Below are 20,118 nucleotides of genomic sequence, written 5' to 3' on the forward strand. Positions count from 1 at the left end.
ATGGGATTGGCGGCATACAAATGTTTCATGAATCACGCGTGAACCCTGTCGTAAGATGATTTCTGTACTCGGATTTGCATTCGTTTCTATTGATAAATGAGGCCCATTGCGTCTTATTCTGGCATCCCTAGGGCCTCCTGAAAGTCATGTGAACCATGTTTAAATCTAAAATTGGATATAACTGACCAAATGAAGTGTTTCACCTTGAACACATCATCTCATCTCCATCCCTCTTACTCTTCCAGAACCCAGGCGGAGATGGGTCACACGTGTCGGGGCACCATAAACCTGGCCACAGCCAATATCGCGGTGGAGGACTCGTGCAATTTCGTCATCTCTAATGGCGGCACGCAGACGTATCACCTGAAGGCCAGCTCAGAGGTGGAACGGCAGCGGTGGATCACAGCACTGGAGCTGGCCAAAGCCAAAGCTTTCCGCATGCAAGCTGAATCGGGTCAGTCACGCCCCCTTACTAATACTGGGAATGGAACGGGAAACCACATTCGAGAATAGCACAACTGCACACTCATACTGTTTGGGGTGAAAGGCGTTTCACAGTTTTTGTTCCTCTTCTTCTTTCTCTGCAGATGATTCCGGGGACGAGTCCAGTCCTCCTGCGGCAGGACAGGGTGGAGGCTCACGCAACTCAGAGGTGCAGTCCACCCTCCGGACCCTGGGCAGCAAGGTGGAGGATCTGAGCACCTGCAACGACCTCATCGCCAAACACGGCTCTGCACTTCAGCGGTCAGTCTTTCTTTCTCTACCAGATTGGATACACTTGACTATCATTCTAGTATGTAATGCGTATATAAATAATAAAAATAAAAAAAACGTTTTACAAACTTGTACTTTTACGTTTAACATGTTAACTGATGCCTGTAGAGTCTGAGGTGTAGCTTTTGGGCTGTCTGCAATTTCTCTGAGCATTGCACGGCCTGATCTTGGGGTCAGTTTGCTGGGACGTCCACTCTTGGGAAGATTGGCAACTGTCTTGTCTGTTTTCCACGTCCTCACTGTACAATGATGGTCTTCGAATTGTTTGGAAATGTCCGTATAACCCTTCTCAGATTTACAATTGCTTCTCTAAGATCATCGCTGAGGTCTTTCCTCCTTGGCATAGTGATAACACACACCTGAATGCTCCAGACCAGCAAACTGACAAAACTTCTGCTTTTATAGAGGTTATCACACTTGCTGATGATCAATTAATCAAAGGCACTTGATTAGCAGCGCCTGACCATTACCCACCCTCTTAAAGGATTAGTTCACTTTTAGATAAACTTTTGCTGATAATTTACTCACCCCCATGTCGTCCAAGATGTCCATGTCTTTCTTTCTGCAGTCGAAAAGAAATTACGTTTTTTGATGAAAACTTTCCAGGATTTTTCTCCATATAATGGACTTCAATGGGTTTCAGTGCAGCTTCAAAGGGCTTTAAACGATACCAGACGATGAATAAGGGTCTTATCTAGCGAAACGATCCGTTTCTGCAAGAAACCAAGCAGTATTTATGCTATTATTTTACCTCTTATCAGACGAACATGATCATCTCTGAGCTCCACCATTACTTCCGCTAAGTAAGGTCAAAAACAAGCCTGGTCATAGATGTATACGTAGATGCCTCATTAGCGCTTGCACGGATCAGTAGAATGAGGCATCTACGATTGATATATCTATGACCAGGCTCGTATTTGACCTCACTTAGCGGAAGTAATGGCGGAGCTCAGAGATGATCATGTTCGTCTTATAAGAGGTAAAATAATAGCATAAATACTCCTCGGTTTCTCGCAGAAACGGATCGTTTCGCTAGACAAGACCCTTATTCATCGTCTGGTATCGTTTAAAGCCCTTTGAAGCTGTACTGAAACTGTCATTTGGACCTTGAACCGTTTGGAGCCCATTAGTATATCAAATTTTAAAACAATACAAAAAATGTATACGTATGTATGAATTATTTTATTTCAGCTTTAATTAACATTTAAAATAAGGAAAATCTTTTTTTTCCCACTCAGATTTGGCCTTTGTGCTCATATAAAGTGTCTATGTGATGTCCAATTTGTTGATTCTTATGTTTTCTTTCAGGTCCTTGTCTGAGCTGGAGGGAGTTCGGCTGGAAGGACAGACGAGTGAAAAGATTCGGCAGGTGACGGAGCGAGCCACACTCTTCCGGATCACCTCCAACGCCATGATCAACGTAAGACAGTATATTTTCTTTAGGGAATTTGCTTTGCGGTTGTCTTTTTCCCACACAGAAACCACTCTGTTAAACGTTTTCTTAACGATACTCTAACAATCTGATACCCAGGCCTGCCGGGACTTCCTATCGTTGGCTCAGGCTCACAGTAAGCGCTGGCAGAAAGCCCTGCAGGCCGAGAGAGAGCAGAGAGTCCGACTGGAGGAAACACTGGAGCAGCTCGCCAAACAACACAACCATCTGGAGCGAGCCTTCAGAGGAGCGACTGTACTGCCTCCTTCCCAGAGCAACCCTGCCATAGATAACAAAGGTACAGAGTCACTGACACAGAAAGACTGGACGCCACAAAATAATATCTAGACTAATATATAACACAGCTTTTTAACGCATTGTCTTCACTAGTTGCACACAGCGAGAAGACAACTAGTGATGTCCGACTCCAAATCGAATGACCCTTATGAGCAAATCCTTTTGAATGAATCAGTCAGATTGTTTCACAAGTCAGTCACAACACACACTGTTTTCAGTAAATCAACACGTGGGAGAATAATATTTAATCCTTTTTTTACATAATTAACGGCAATATTACATTTACACTACCACTCAAGTTTGGGGTCAGATGTTTTCTGAAAGAAGTCTCTTCTGCTCACCAAGGCTGCTTTTATTTGATCAAAAATACTGTAAAAACAGTACAATTACAAATATATAGGAAAAACTAATTTATTCCTGTGATCAAAGCTGAATTTTCAGCATCATTACAGTCTTCAGTGTCACATGATCCTTCAGAAACCATTCTAATATGATGATTTGATGCTCAAGAAACATTTATGATCATTATCAATGTTGAAAACACTTAATATTTTTATGGAAACTTATTTTTTCCTCAATATTATTTGATGAATAGAACGTTCAAAACAACAGCATTTATTTGAAATGGTAATCTTTTGTAACATTATAAATGTCTGTACTGTCACAATTTGATCAATTGAAGACATTTTTGCTGAATAAAAATATTGATTCCTTTAAAAAAAATATTACAGACTCCAAACTTTTGGTAAGATACGGTAGTATATTTTACTAAAACATTTTAATAACTGAGAAATGTTTGGCCAATACAAATGAGTCATTGAATCAGATTTTATTTATTTATTTTAATGCATTTTATGTATAATGTACAATTAGAACTGATTCAAATGCCTTTTTCTAGTCTTTAAGAAACATATTGGCCAATTAAAAATTGTAATGTATCCTTTGCGATGCTTGCAATATTGAATATTTATATCACCCAGAAAGATGAAATCCTGGGATCTCTAACACTCATTTCTATATTTTTGAAAACTAGCTATGTATTTGGATATGACAGAGATTTCCTGTATATATTATATTTCCTGCATTCTCCGTCCTGTAGGCTCAGCTCAAGTAAAGGGCGACGCCAGTGACGAAGACGATGAGAATGAATTCTTCGACGCGTGCGAGGACGTTCAAGAGTTTATCACAGTTCCAGCAGACCCCAAATATCACAGGTCTTTATTTACTCCCTCGCTCCTGTTGTTTACTCTCATCCCTCTCTGTCCCTTAACTCACTTCTCATATAAGTGTTACTGGACCTAAGTGTGTGTCCTATGCTTTCCCTTCCCCTTCTTCCTCTCTCTCACACTCTCTGGCTCTCTCATACTCTCTTTCCATTTCTCTCAGGAGATCTGGCAGTAATGTCAGCGGAATCAGTAGCGAGCTGGGAATGGACGACGGGACGACGTCGGTAAGGCGTTATGTTTGTAGAAATCTTGCAAATTCGATTTCTTGAATGGTCTAGATATAAAAAAAATGTCATGGCTGTGTTTCCATCCAAATGTATGATTTTAACTTGTGCACAAAATTGGAATATTGCATAAAACATTAGCGAATAAGAAAAGAAAAAAATCCTGGGAAATTGGCGAAAAATATCTGTAATAAAAATGTAAGTTGCTGAAATGGGGGCAATACACACACAAACAAGTAAGCTGCATTTTAGCAATCTCCATTTGAGATTTTCTGCTTAAATGAAAGTGTCTTTCAGTCAGCCTGTGTTCTGTCACGAGCCGCTTGCACTGTTTGCTGTGGCTAAATCTGCGATAAAACCTTCTCAGTGATGAACTGTAATAAATCCAAACATGAATCTCGACTATATTTGCGATTTGTGGTTGCTGAATAAATGCTCTTACACAACCTTTGCTGTTGTTTTAATTGAAAAGAATTAACATTTATAATTATTGAATCACTAGGAATTTCACTGTTTTAATCTTTACATTTTTACCAGTAGGCCTATGATAATTAGCCTATAATAAATCAGGAAACTGCGTGTGGGTTGACATTCTCTTGATTTTTGCTTATAGGTAGAAGTGCATTAGTTCTGAAATGTAAAAATACATTTCCCAAATGACAAAAATCATTGTGATTTATAATTTTGAGCAAAATAATTGCGATTATCAATTGAACTATTATGCAGCATGACGAAAACTAGAATAAAATGCTCAGACATGATGAAACAAAAACAGGACAAGGTTGACTAAATATGATGATAACTAAAAAGTACACATGACGCATGACTAAAATTAAGACTACATTTAAAAATAGCTGACGGAATTAACACTAGTTTCCATCATTTTGGTTGTTTTTTTATGCAATATCCTACAATGTTCATAAAAAAAGGTAGAGAAAAACCTCCTTTGATGTCTGAAGCAAATTTTTTATCATCTCTCACAGCTGGACGAGCAGTCTCTAGCATCCAATCCCGAGTCTCCGCAGTCCCAGGAGATGGTGCCTGTGAGGAAGAGACGGACCCGAATCCCAGATAAACCGAATTACTCTCTCAATCTGTGGAGCATCATGAAGAACTGTATCGGAAAAGAACTCTCCAAAATCCCTATGCCTGTACGCTCATCGGTGTCTTTATGAGAATCCCGAGCGGCCCGGATTCATTGCTTTGCTTTTAACGCATCCTTTCTTTTCCCAGGTGAACTTCAACGAGCCCCTGTCCATGCTGCAGCGTCTCTCAGAGGATCTCGAGTACTACGAACTGCTGGACCGGGCGGCCAAGTGCAACAACTCCCTGGAGCAGATGTGCTACGTGGCAGCTTTCACCGTTTCCTCATACTCAACTACAGTTCACCGCACGGGCAAACCCTTCAACCCTCTGCTGGGAGAGACATTTGAGCTGGACCGTCTCCAGGAGAGCGGCTACAGGTCCCTCTGTGAGCAGGTGAGGGGACATCAGCCTATGTGTATCCTGAGATAGAGGAAGAGCTTACTGAAATGAACGAGTTGAGTTTGAAACGTAATCTCTCTCTTCAGGTAAGCCATCACCCTCCTGCTGCGGCTCATCACGCAATCTCCGAGCGAGGCTGGACCCTGAGACAGGAGATTGCCCTGGCCAGCAAGTTCAGGGGCAAATATCTCTCCATTATGCCCATGGGTAACTACTTATGCTTTTTTGGACCATGTTCATGTTTTTCTCACTTGTTCATAATTGTATAAAATCTAAACATTTAGTGAAAAAAAACATTTAGTGGGGAACAAATAAAAGTGAATAAGTGTAGCACTGAACTGGTAAAATGTTACACATTGTTGTAAAATACATTTAGGGCTGCAACAACGAATCGATAAAATTCGATAATTAATAGAGTTGGCAACGAATTTCATTATCGATTCGTTGTGTCGCGCGACTATTATGCCCCTCAATAAGACGCGGAGATGTTTGAGTATAAAAAGCACGGTTGAGCGCAAAGCAGAGTGGAAGCGGGCGAGCCGTGCTGTAGGCTCCGTCGTACCACGCAGCGGAAAAGCAAACCGAGCCGAGCCGTACCAGTCGAAAAGCACCATTAATAAATCGAAAAAGTGTGTTAATTGCAGCAAAAGCAACGCGACATGGCACGGGAGCACCACGGTGGTGATTCAGCACCTAAAACGAAAACATCTCTGAGTCCTTGATGAGGAGGAAGGCAGTTCAACAGCAGGGTAACGTTAAGTCACTACAAAATCCCACTTTTGTTCCGTTTGGAAGTGAGGAGCGTGATGTCCCTGCAGTAGCTCTTCTGGGCCCGTATTCATAAAGAATCTTAATGCAAAGAGTAGCTCCTAGTGACAAAATCGTAGAAATGTGGGCGTTTACTCTTAAATTTAACTAAAAAATCCTAGTAAAGAAAAAAGTCATTCAGAAAGCATCTTAACACTTAAAAGAGGTCTTAAGGTCAAATTTGTTAGGAGCACGGACGAGGACTTTTAAGAGGCTTAAGAGTTTCTTTAGCAGCGGAGAAAAGGGAGAAGAAATGTGTTGCAGACGATGGAGGACAGTGACTTAATAAGACGCTATAGATCGTGCAGGGATCATGTTTGTTGCATTAAATCCAACTTTCAAACCACCAATTAAATAGACATGCCAGCAATCAGTGTAATTGGAAAGAGTGGAACAATGTTTATAGTTCTAACCCAATCAAATACCTTATAGGAAATTAACAGCATGGTAAATAATAAAATAATTTATATACATATATATATATATATATAGTGTGTGTGTGTGAGAGAGAACGGTAAAATAGGACAATTTGCGCTTGTAATTTCAAAGTGAAGGCTTAGAATAGACCCTATACTTAAAAGCGTTCCTTTTTTCCCCTTTTTGGACAACCAACCAATCACAGTCTTCAAAAGACTGTGTCATATGTAGCAATGGGGTCAGCCCCGCCTCTTCACTAAGAGAAAAGTTTTTGTATTTTCCTTGCTCAGAGTTGCTCTCAGATCGGTCCTGAATAGCTCTTAAGCTAAGACTCCTACGTAAAAGTTTTTAAGCTAAATTAGGAGTTTTCTGAGAGGACTCTTAGAATCTTTATGAATATGGGCCCTGGTGTTTACTCGTTATCCAGCTTGACAAGCATGACAAGTTAGCTTGTTAATAACAGTAGTAAAGCACAGGTGGTATAGTTTGCTAGACTAAAGACAACTTTTTATTCACTTGCCTTTTTTGGCCCATTAATTTTTCAATCTGTTGCTTTGTTAATTTCATTGACAAATAATTTGTCAATATTGTAATTAACAACATTTTTCACAGACAAAAGCGAGACGAAAATCAAAACCAGCTTTGAATGACAAAAACTATGACTAATATCTATTGTCATTTTCGGTCAGCATTCGGTCTTAAAGTGACAGCAGTCCATTAACCTGCTTCTATTTGTGCTCTTAATATTAATCAAACAACAAAAGACAGAAAATCACCTCTTTAGTTTTGATAAGGATTCATTATATTTATTATAAATTAATTATTTAATCCATATTTAATCTATAAGGAATGTTGTATGCAAGTTGTTATAAAGAATGCATATCATTCATTGAAAATAAGACATTGTGTTCTTGTTTAGGAGGAGTAGTTTTATTTAATTGTTACATAATATTTTTTTATATGTCACAGCAGTTAAATCTGTGTCTGTATTGCATGTTTAAATTTTAATATACAGTAGATGTTTTCTCCAGGAGTATATAATGGGTTTGTCAGTCCTGTGTTGTGACAAACACCCGGTAGAAAGTCACACGATTTAGAAACCGCAATAAACTCCCGCCAGATAAAGTCATTTTAGATGAAACCATAGAGCGTTATCTACAGATCAGGCATAATAACCGGAACACTGAATCATCTTGGAGAGCGTTTCATCGTGTTGACGGTCGTAACTGAACACGACACAAAGTTTAAAGCTGAATGGAGAATGACTGACAGCCGCAGCGGAAGGAAGCGCTCATGTGAACTTGAATTGAATGCCTTAAATATTCATCTGCACCTCACATTAAACTATGGAATGGCTTCAGAACATTTAATAAAGTGCACGAAGAAGGGTTGATGATGCTTTATAATGTTTTTGTGGCGCACTGGGGCTTAACAGTAACACAGAATATTATACACAAAGTATCAGATTTGGATCGGTCATGTCTGACCGTTACCCGATCCGGCAAATAATGGCGGTATCGGAGCCGATACTGAGTATCGGATCGGCGCATCCCTAGTTACTATACTGAGGTTTATGAGTTGATGATACTTTGTTCATATGAAAAGATGGATGCTTGAATGTCTTATGCTTGCATATATGTCTTCAAGCAAGAGTTTGAGAGCTCATTTTGAACTGCTTGTATGTTTCTCCAGGTTCTATTCATTGTGTCTTTGAGAAGAGTAACAATCACTACACCTGGAAGAAAGTCACAACTACAGTGCACAATATCATTGTCGGGAAACTCTGGATAGATCAGGTTGAGAACACAGTCTACTTAATTAGGCATATATATTTTCATATTCTCAGCATCAGTCTGTGACTGCCGGGCTATTTATGTTGGTTACAAAATCAACTGATGGTCTTGTCAGTGGATAATGATATGTTTTCATCTGTCATTTATAATATACATGTATTTTCAGCCACTAGCATTCATTTTTGTTATACAAATGTTGCCCTGAAAATGCAATATCTATAGAGTGTCTTTTCATTTGATATACAAGCTCAGTGTCTTTGTCTCGATTCAGTCAGGAGAAATAGACGTTGTCAACCACAAAACAGGCGATCGCTGTCATCTCAAATTCGCCCCGTACAGCTACTTCTCCCGAGACGTGGCCAGAAAGGTGAGTCAGCAGCTGTTCCACTGACTTCTTCCTCCCAGAATGCAGACGTGTCAGTTTTGTCCCCTTTCATTCGTCACCCTTTGTACATTTTCTTGCTTTATTTTTTTTTGCCCATTCCATCCTTCTCTAATTGATGTCTGCTTTCACTTCCTCCTTGTACAATGCCTCTCTGTAGGTCACAGGGGTTGTGACGGATAAAGATGGGAAAGCGCACTACGTTCTGTCTGGGACGTGGGACGAGAAGATGGAATGCTCTCGTGTGATGCAGAGCAGCAGAGGGGGGGAGAACGGCGCTGAGGGCCGACAGAAAACCGTCTATCAGACGCTCAAAGCCAAAGAGCTGTGGAGGAAGACTCCGCTCCCGTAAGATATTCCCAAACACGCACATTTAAAAGAATATTTTGTTGAGCTCAATGAACAGCATTTGTCCCTCCTTTTCTTTAAAAAAAGCAAAAATCTGGGTTACAGTACGGCAATGGAATTGAATGGTGCCAATTCATAAACATTATATTAATAAGGGCTGTAACGATTACTCAATTAAACAAAAAAATCCTAGATTGCAATTTAGCCGTGTCGATTAACCAGCAAAATACCGTAAGAGAATCTATGAACCGCATTATTAGATAGTCTAAGGCTGCAATAAAATGTATTAACCGTTTAAAAACCATACTATAGCATACTGCTATTGTGCAGTCAAAAAGGCTGTGAATTAAATAAATGTATGCCCTGTTTTAATATGCACTTTAATTATTTACATGCGTGTAGGTTACGTGAGTCTCAGATCGTCTCCGTCATCCGTACAGTAAATGCTGCTCCACACGAACTATAATCATTTACATCCGTGGAACACATCTCAAACTCCATCTCTGCATACGCTGGGAGTTTGGGTTGCTTATAACGTTCAACTGGGAACACAATGCACGCCATTTCATCAGATTTGTATGGTAAATCATTTTTTAAACCTATGCCAACACAGGGGAATACATCAGTATGTTTCTAAATATGCAAAAGTTTAAACCTTCGCTCTGAGTTTGCCTGTTTTGATGTCCACATATTCCTGTTCCAGAAATTACAGTGGCTGTAGCATTTCTATTGTAAATAAGTGGCCAAATATAAAAGATTAAGTTTTGAATTTGAATTAAATGTCACCTGGCCAGTAATAAAGGGATAGTTCACCCAAAAATGAAAATTCTCCCATAATTTACTCACCCTCAAGTCATCCTAGGTGTATATGACATTTATTCTTTCAGACGAACACAATTGGAGTTATATAAAAAAAAATGTCCTGTCTAATCTAAGCTTTATAATGGCAGTGAATGGGAGCATCCATCCATCATAAAAGTACTCCACACAGCTCCAGGGGGTTAATAAAGGCCTTCTGAAGCTTTTGTAAGAAAAATATCCATATTTAAAACTTTATAAAGTAAAATATCTAGCTTCCGGTTGACCGCCATTTGATTCAACTAACAAAAAAGCTTAACTGGGGCGACAATGACGTTGGACGTAGCGTAAGCGGTTTGAACTGCAAGAGGCGTTACACTTTTTTGAATTTAGGATTTGATCTGCTGTAAAGTGGAACAAGACCTATTGGCACCCTCTGCAGGCATTTGTTATAATACATAATGTACCAAAGTTGATTGTCAATATTGTGCATATTTATGTATTTTAACAGTGTTTTTCTATGAAACCATATGATTATTAATTTTGATACTTTATTTGAACCAAATTGTATTGCCTTATAGGATAATATTTATTATGATTAATTTTTATTTTTATTTTAAGTCATTTTAAAGGTTATTGTTTGCTTGGGTCTGTTTTTATTACCACAAAAAAATATCTGATTAATCAAAATAATTGACAGATTACTCAATTACCAAAATAATCATTAGTGACAGCCCTAAAATTAATGTTTCAAAAGTCTAGCCTCAAGATGTAAAAAATATGATAACATGATTTAAGTGCGAAATCACAACCTTTTCTGTGGGAAGTTGTCCAATTTTACTGCTTTGCTGTCATGGCAGCGTAATGCCATTAAATCTAAAACCCTAAAAATGACTGCTCAAATAATAGACACATTTAACAGACCATTAATCAGGGATGTGATTTTTATGTATTTATATAGATGTCTGTATGACCCGTATGAATTCGGTAAATCCGAGGGGGGAAAATGCTATTTTCAAATAAATTTAAAATACACACAGTCTTCTCTGCAAGCGCTGCGAACTTGGATCACTTATGTGCACTTTTTAATGTCAACATTTTTTTTATGAGAATTGTTTATAAATCTGGTGTCAAAAAGAGAAACTTTTAGGTTAGAAATTACAGTAAGAAATGAAGAGTCTTGTTGTATAATTTTATTATTAAATACTGTTTATTTTATAGTACTGTAGTATTGCAATAGTAAACATTTTTATTAATAATTGCAAAATATTTATATTATTTTATAGTCAAATTTCAGGGGAAAACAGGTTTTCTTTCTTGTTTGATTACTTGCCTGAATAATGTAAATGCTTTTTTAAAATAATACGCTTCACCTTTCTGCCTTTTGTCATAGTTAACATTATGCCTGACAGATGTGCTTAACTTGTATTGAACTTGCATTATTCCTTTAATGAATATTGATTTGAATACATGACTGGACTTCCAAGGAAGGTTACAAAGTTACTTCGCCATTGCCTAATTAATATTTGTGTGAAGTTGCAGCCTTGGTTTAGTATTTAGTGCGTGTTCTTTTGAGCTCAAGTTTGAATTCAGCTGGAATTTCTCAATTTCCTCCATCATTCTCTGCCCTCTCTCTCTACTGTGTATGCAGGGATGGCGCTGAAAACATGTACTACTTCTCAACACTGGCGTTGACGTTGAACGAGTCGGAGGAGGGCGTTGCTCCCACGGACAGCAGGAGGCGGCCGGACCAGCGTCTGATGGAGCAGGGCCGCTGGGAGGAGGCCAACGCTGAGAAACAAAGACTGGAGGAGAAGCAGCGCACCGTCCGCCGAGAGAGAGAACGAGAGGCCAACCGCTCCGCCAGCCCTTCAGAAGAGGGCAAGGAGCCAGCAGAGGGGGGTAAAGTCTACTTTTATTTATCCTTCTACACGTCTCTCCTCGTTTCTTCCGCCTTCTCGGCGTCTCTCGTTCACTCCCGTGTGCCTGTCTCTGTCTTTCCCTCAAGCTCTCATTGAGGACTCCATATCTGACTCGCCTCTAAAAAGCAAGTACTCCTGTTCTACTTCGTTTTCCCTTTATCTTTGCTCTTTTTAATTGTCGTCTACTGCGTTTTCTCCCATCTCACACAAACACACACTGTAATAGTGCTTATTTGCATATTATTAAAGTAATAGTTCACCTAAAAATGAATATTTTGTCATCTTGTTCCAAATACTTTTTTTTTTGTTTTTTTTCGTGGAGCTTTTCCATATAATCAGTGAAAGGGACTGAACCGTGTTAGTTTAGTATCAGTAAAATACTATTATTTTTGAAATAACAGTTTTTATTTTTACATTCAAAATTAATGTGTATCTTTATTTTCTATTTTAGTAAGTTCAATTGGTTATTTTAGTACATCTTTTGTCATTTCAGTACTTCATAAACTACACGAAATTTGGAAATGTTGCCTTGTCAGCTAGCTGAAATAAAATAGGTTTATTTAACGTTTATTTTATTGTAATTAGCATAAATGTTTTTTTGTTTTTGATAGTTTTATAATGTTTTTTTTCTTTAAAAATGCACTCTTTATGTACCACGTATAAAAGAAAGTAGGGCTGTGCAATTAATCGAATTTCGATTTCGATTTCGATTTTGCCTCCCAACGATCACCAAAATAGTACAATCGAGAAAAATCGATTATTTTGCCTTGCGTTCTGAATGAAACGCGCACGCGCACATCCGCCCCTCCCGAACCCACAAATCTCTATGAGGTCGTGAGTCTCGTGTGCATATCATCCGCTGAAATTTAAAAACTCGGCGCGAGTAAAGATGGCAGAAGGAGGGCAGTTACAGCAGCGTTTGGTGAGCAAAAAAGGCAAAACCAACTCCGTTGTCTGGGAACATTTTGGCTTCGAGGAATCAGAGGATAGCAGAAATATGTTTCGTGCAAGATTTGCTACATGGTAGTGTCTGCAACGCAAGGCAACACCACGAATTTGTTTAACCACTTGAAAATTAAACAGAGTGACCTATGACAATCTAATAAAGAAACAAAAACTGACGAGAGCAGGGGAGCCGTGTAAACGTCCTTTTTTTCCTTCATATTTTTCAAATAATTCTCTCTTTGTAAACTTTGTTCAATGCATGCGAGATTGCGAGTGCTGCCATATTTTCGAATATGACCAGTCGTTTTCACCGTCATCACGCGGGTTTAGTGCTTTAGGGTTTAGGTTTAGAATGAGAAGCCGCGCGCGCTGTGAGAAAATGTGTCTCTGTGCGTTCTTCCGAGAGCGCGCACACGTCTCTCAGCGCGCAAATATTGAGTTCTCTTTCAAGTCTTGCTCTTAAACGGACAAACTCACACAAAACGTATGTCAACATGTCCATCTTGATGAGTATCTTTGCAGACATAGTCTGTATATGCCTTAAGTGAACTTTATACAGTCGATAAAGAAGACGCGAGGTCTTAAAGGGGCAGTATCCTTTACTGCTGTCTGTTTAATGTCAAACAACAAAAGACAAGGACATCACTCACTGCTCTTGATTGAATAGCTTTTGTAAATTTAATAGGATTAATCTTTAATTTATGCACTCAAATATGCAATGTTATTTTACATTTGATACATTTCTGTACCTGAAAACTAATGTTAGACGTACATGAAAGCATAGCCGAACCATATTGTTGATCTTATTTATTTGTGGTTATCATTTTTACGTGAATACTTTTATACTTTGATTCGAATATATGTTATATTATTTATTTTAATAGTTCAAAAAGTACAACAAATGTTACAATTTCAATTGAATTGTTGAAAGGTGTATTTTTAATAAATACAACACATTCCCAAAGTCATGTGAAATAATCGTGTTACATAATCGTGATTTCAATATTGACCAAAATAATCGTGATTATGATTTTTTCCATAATCGAGCAGCCCTAAAAGAAAGTCATACCGAGGTGTGGAGCGGTGAGTATGAGGGTGAGTAAATGATGACAGGATATTTATTTTGGGTGAACTATCCCTTTAATAGGAGCACTTTCCCCGCCTCCATTATGCCATTCACTCATTGTATTCTTTCTTTTCTTGTTTTTGTCTTAATTTGCATCCCCTCTTTTAATTATTGGCTGCTCGTCTCTCAACTCTGATCAGCTGAAGAAGTCGAGATTGCCAGTGAGCCCTCTGAGACCACTTACAAAAGCAAGTACCATCCCATCCCTCTCCCTAATCGCTCTTGTCTCTCACGTTTATCATCCAATCATCTTCATTTTCCATCTTTCTATCCCTCCATCAGCTGACACGGACGAAACTTCCTCCGATCTTTCGCTCTCAAGCAAGTAGCAGAATCAACACATTCCATAGCTGCCTAGTGTCGTTTAAGCTTAGTTTGATTGCTTAGTTGTATTTGAATTTCTTCTCCTTGCACCTATTATGCTTTTTTACATGTTCATCTTTCTTGTAATGTCGCTGATTAAGCATTAATAAGGTCTGCAAAGTTACAAAACACAAAGTCACTGAAATATCCAGGGGGTGGAGTTGGGGTAGGTGTAGTCTCGTTGGCTGAACGCCTGATCCCTATGGCACACTTATCTGGAAACACTTCAGGAGTTTCGAAGTCGTCATCTGATTGGTTGAATTCTACAGGATGTCCATGAGACGTGCGTGTTGCGTTCTTTAACAGTCCGTCTAGAAACAAATGCCCTGATGCCAAACTCTCCGTTAACTGTACGCCGTTGCGTTTACACACGTGACAATGAGCGCTTTCCAGGATCAACCAAACGCTGGATTTTTAAAAGTACGTAAAGCTCGCGGCTCCATTGTGGCAGCAAACTTGCGCAATGTTCCTGAATTAATAATTTATAGATGCACGCTGGTCTGTTATTGCAGGGACATCGATTTTACATTTTTACACCTAAACATGATGCGGATCAAAATGAGCTGTGATTGGTTGCTTTACATGTCAATCAAATGTCCTCTTGGGCGGTCCTTGACCAATAAAAGCTGCGATGGAGTCCAGACCTTCTGCCGTCAGTCTGAAGAGCTGGCTATGCGAGACTAATATAGAGAATAACTCCCGTCAGAGTAGTGTCACTGTTTTTGAACTCCCTGAAACGCCCTCATTGTAGTCTTGAGTTTTTTTTCCAGGAACGAACACGTCACAATATTCCTAATTCCCACCCAAGGCATACGCAAAAAAAGGGGCGAGGCCTGGTTGAGTTAGTTTAGTAGTGTGTTACACTTGAAGTTATGGTAAGGGGCTTTTTTTTTTTTTTTTCTGATCATATTTTTTTTCCAGGCACATTTGATCAATTCCAAACCACAGTAATCCTAATAACTACTATTGATTTAGTATTCAATAATGTATAAGTGATATATAATTGTTCATGAAGGCTGGAAATGAAAAACACCTTATATTCAGGTGTGCAGAATTATTAGGCATGTTTTCTTTTACAGATAAATTGAGCCAAAAAAGAGATTTAACTCAGACTGAAAAGTCAAAAAGTATTAAATGCCCATGAGAAGGATGCAATACTAATGCAATACTAGACATTGCAGTTAAAGGGTTAGTTCACCCAAAAATGAAAATTCTGTCATTAATTACTCACCCTTATGTCGTTCGAGACCCGTAAGACCTCCGTTCATATTCGGAACACAAATGAAGATATTTTTGTTGAAAGCTGATGGCTGAGAAAGGCTTCATATAGGCCTCCATTGGCATTCAGCACACTTATACTCCCAAGACGGATAAAAGGCTCTCAAAACATCGTTACAAAGTCCATCTCACCACAGTGACTCTACAATAATCTTACGATGCGACGACAATAGTTTTTGTGCGCAAAAAAAAAATCAAAATAACACCTTTATCCAGCTTGTTATTGCCTTCCGCGTGTGCCTCCACGACGCATGCGCGAGAATATGACGCAGATCCGGCGTTCGGACAGATGACCCAGAAGTGATTTGTTTACTATCAGAGGAAGACGCGCGTGTCTCAGCTGTTGGATTCTACATTGATCGTGCTTTAGGTCTCGGCGTAGAGCTCAAAATCGTGCTAAAGTGCGCATTTCATGGATTCCCGAACCCCGGCGCTACGTCATATTCTCGCGCATGCGTCGTGGAGGCACACACGGAAGGCAATAACAAGCTGGATAAAGGTGTTATTTTGATTTTTTTTTTGCGCACAAAAACTATTGTCGTCGCATCGTAAGATTATTGTAGAGTCACTGTGGTGAGATGGACTTTGTAACGATGTTTTGAGAGCCTTTTATCCGTCTTGGGAGTATAAGTGTACTGAATGCCAATGGAGGCCTATATGAAGCCTTTCTCAGCCATCAGCTTTCAACAAAAATATCTTCATTTGTGTTCCGAAGATGAACGGAGGTCTTACGGGTCTCAAACGACATAAGGGTGAGTAATTAATGACAGAATTTTCATTTTTGGGTGAACTAACCCTTTAAGGCATGACCATTGGACAGTGAAATGCTCGTTGGGTCAGCAGGATCTGACAAAAACAGGTGGTGAAGAAAAGACACCTGTTAACTGCAAAAGAATTAAAGGGGTGGTAAAACACATTGTTTTGAAGGCTTGATTGTGTTTGTGGGGTGCACTGTAACATGTGTTAATGCTTCGTTTTTAAAAAAAAATCATTATTTTTCATATATTTGACATTTATTCTACACTGCTCTGTCCCTCCTTGTAAAACGGTCTGATGCTTTCCGGGTTGTATGAAGCCAGTCCCTCAAAAATACGCAATGGGCTCAGATTGGTTAGCTGGCCCAGTGTGTTGTGATTCGCTAACCGCAGTGTACGTTTATCGGAAACGTCACGCCCCTTACCGGAGGCTGTGCTTTGGTCAGTATTAGAAACGATGGCGTCAATAAAACCACACCAATCTGAGCCCGAATCAGACCCAGAACATTTTAGTGAAGATGATCGAGCAGAACCTGTTCATTCCTAATGAGTAAAGACTGCGGGTCTATAGTGATCGCTACTGAATGGCACTGTTACTTTTGTATTTTTAGAACGATTACAGCCAAATATCTGTCGCAAGAACTATTAACCCAAAACACTAAACACTGGCTTTACTATAGTAGCCAAATCACACACAGAACCATGTTTAGCATGCCTGTAGATAAATAATACATAAAAGCTCTAATCAAAGAATCATTTACACTAATGCCAAGTTCGCTGTTGAGATTTTAACGTTAGTGTTTGTAACGTTAGGTGTTCGTCGGATAACGTTAAGTATGAATGAGCATTTAACAGACTGGTTTGCAGAACAGCGTTGTCATCTGTTTACTTCCTTGCTACAACCTATTACAGGAAAACACATCGATGAAAAATAAATCAGACTTACAGGTTGTGGCCCGTAAACAGCTTCTGTTTGTAAATCCAGCTTTCAGGTCAAGCCGTTGTGCATATCCTGCATTGAACTCGCGAACATTGTGAAAGTTTTCCTCCGTGAAATGTGCTGCGGGAGGGAGCCCCGCGCGCGTCGTGCATTCACACACTGGCAGTGTTTGTCTTATGCAGCTGACGTTGTGTCATACACACGTGCATATAACAACATGTTGTATGTTAAACGCTCTGCAACGCACCCCTGTCCCTATGAAGGCTGAACAAAGCAAGTACCCCAGACCTGCAATCCGGATGAATATAACAGCGTTTCCTCGGCAACACCACTCCAGCCTACTATACCACAACAGCGCCGCGATACAAAATGGCCTCACCCCCCCTTATTTAATATTCTCGGAGGAGGGGTTTATGTAAATATTGAGCCTGGTGATGTCACCAACCCTGGAGGAATGTGTGTAGTCGCCTACTGGCCGTTTGCTGTAGTTCTTAGAAATGGATTTCTTTAAAAGCAAATATCTCCCTTTGCTTTAAACTTTGAACGTTGTAACTTTGCAGATGTTGTTTATGCTCAAGCAGCAACATTACACACTAGCTAAAGTTAGAATAGTGAAATCGTGGTTTACCACCCCTTTAAGAATTAAGGTGAAGAATTAAGGGTGAAACCATCAGGAAACCTTTAGTCTCCAGCGCCACCATTTTCCAAAGCTGCAACCTACCTGGAGTCTCCAGAAGTGCAAGGTGTCAGGATCTCAGAGACTTCAGTTAGGTAAAGAATCCTAAAAAATGACCCCCACTAGATAAGAATCATAAGCTGAAGTGTTGTAAAATACATGAAGAAGGTTTTTTTATAGGCTTTATGGACAGATAGGTTGAGAGTGACTCTTGAAGGACCAGCACCACATCCTCTAGTACCACTGTTTGAAGAATTCATCTTCCAGAATCTGGCAGTACGTTTTGGGAGTTCATTTTAGTCCATCCTGAAGTCCGTTTTGCAGAGATGGACTAAAAATGAACTCCCAACACTTCAGCTTGTGATTCTTATCTAGTGGGGGTCATTTTTTAGGATTCTTTACCTAACTGAAGTCTCTGAGATCCTGACACCTTGCACTTCTGGAGACTCCAGGTAGGTTGCAGCTCTGGAAAATGGTGGTGCTGGAGACTAAAGGGTTCCTGATGGTTTCACCCTTAATTCTTCACCTTAATTCTTAATTCTTTTGCAGTTAACAGGTGTCTTTTCTTCACCACCTGTTTTTGTCTGACCCTGCTGACCCAACGAGCATTTCACTGTCCAATGGTCACGCCTTAACTGCAATGTCTAGTATTGCATTAGTATTGCATCCTTCTCATGGGCATTTAATACTTTTTGACTTTTCAGTCTGAGTTAAATCTCTTTTTTGGCTCAATTTATCTGTAAAAGAAAACATGCCTAATAATTCTGCACACCTGAATATAAGGTGTTTTTCATTTCCAGCCTTCATGAACAATTATATATCACTTATACATTATTAAATACTAAATCAATAGTAGTTATTAGGATTACTGTGGTTTGGAATTGATCAAATGTGCCTGGAAAAAAAATATGATCAGAAAATCAACGTGCCTAATAATTCTGCACTCCCTGTAGAGACAGAGAGTTACTGACAGACTGAGATGAGCTGCAACAATGGAAAATATGTGAAAAATAATGTGTTTTTGAACATTCAAGCATGAAAACTTATTCTAGTCGACTCCAAAAGCAAAATTAAGACATTGTAAAAGGGCATAATAGGTCTTTAAACAAGCACATCCAATCAGATTCATACATTTAACTTCCACTAGTGGGCAGTGTGAATGCATAAATTACTGCAGTCAGTGTTGAAGTCCATTCCCCATGAATCTTTCATTTCTTCAGTTCACTCCTCCGGTGCATGCTAACATGTCTCTCACTCCTCTTCTCTTTGCCTGCATCCCTCCATCTTCAACTTCAGCTGAAACACTGCACGGCTCACATCCGCCGGCGTACTCAAGCAAGTACCACACAGTTCACGCTGATCGTTACAAAGCCAGATCGTTCGCAATAAAGTGAAAACGTTGTTAGAGCTGCATGTTTAAAGGGGTCAGATCATACATTTCTTTAAAATTGTAAACGGAATTGGCACCAAAAACTTCTCAGTTCTTCTGCTTTGTTCTTCTAAACTCTACCAATATTTCTTCACGGCCTATATAGAATAAAACCTTGTTGTTGTTTTTTCGAACAACAAAAGAACCACAATTTGTGTTAATAAATGTTAACAGTTACAAACGCAAGGTTTATACACTGATAAACTGTATTATCTCATAAAACCGCACACATTACACACCCACCCATATTATCGCGCACACATTACACACCCACCCATATTATCTCGCACGCATTATAAAATGGCAGTCGTGTGGTCAGTGTTTGACTTGTGCATTTGTGAGCACCGTCTCACTTTCTGCTCTGTCTCGCTCTAGTGGAGGGTCCTTTTGGAGCTCCGGTCAAAAGCAAGTAACATCCACCCAAAACCCTCCCAGCCCCTCCATCTCTCACCTCTAGTAGAGCTGGGCAGTGTGATCGAGCACTGGCTATAATCTATAACTATTTAAAAATATGTAATTTAGTAAAAGAAATTTTATATTTGTATGTATTTGTATTCATATAATTGTTAATGTATATACATGTATAACAATTATTTTTATTTATATATATATATATATATATATATATATATATATATATATATATATATATATATATATATATATATATATATATATATATATATATATATATATATTAT

General features: G+C 39.1%; 1 protein-coding gene across 25 annotated transcripts in view; it reads left to right on the forward strand.

The window, feature by feature from the left end:
- osbp (oxysterol binding protein) overlaps positions 1-20,118 on the forward strand; it is a 35,928-nt gene that overhangs the window by 12,676 nt on the left and 3,134 nt on the right. The window contains exons 3-21 of one of the 25 annotated variants that reach the window (XM_079812760.1): positions 246-454; positions 588-744; positions 2,083-2,194; positions 2,306-2,504; positions 3,603-3,717; positions 3,890-3,953; positions 4,937-5,104; positions 5,187-5,432; positions 5,525-5,645; positions 8,355-8,458; positions 8,727-8,822; positions 8,998-9,185; positions 11,635-11,885; positions 11,992-12,030; positions 13,901-13,945; positions 14,117-14,164; positions 14,259-14,297; positions 19,285-19,323; positions 19,793-19,822. In XM_079812760.1, the coding sequence (XP_079668886.1) occupies positions 246-454; positions 588-744; positions 2,083-2,194; positions 2,306-2,504; positions 3,603-3,717; positions 3,890-3,953; positions 4,937-5,104; positions 5,187-5,432; positions 5,525-5,645; positions 8,355-8,458; positions 8,727-8,822; positions 8,998-9,185; positions 11,635-11,885; positions 11,992-12,030; positions 13,901-13,945; positions 14,117-14,164; positions 14,259-14,297; positions 19,285-19,323; positions 19,793-19,822 (2,270 nt within the window). The remainder of the gene's footprint in view (positions 1-245; positions 455-587; positions 745-2,082; positions 2,195-2,305; positions 2,505-3,602; positions 3,718-3,889; positions 3,954-4,936; positions 5,105-5,186; positions 5,433-5,524; positions 5,646-8,354; positions 8,459-8,726; positions 8,823-8,997; positions 9,186-11,634; positions 11,886-11,991; positions 12,031-13,900; positions 13,946-14,116; positions 14,165-14,258; positions 14,298-19,284; positions 19,324-19,792; positions 19,823-20,118) is intronic. The other 24 variants (XM_079812771.1, XM_079812780.1, XM_079812779.1 and 21 more) reach the window with 24 other exon arrangements.

Source organism: Gobio gobio (genome assembly GCF_949357685.1).
Source record: "Gobio gobio genome assembly, chromosome: 3".
Classification (NCBI taxonomy): domain Eukaryota; kingdom Metazoa; phylum Chordata; class Actinopteri; order Cypriniformes; family Gobionidae; genus Gobio; species Gobio gobio.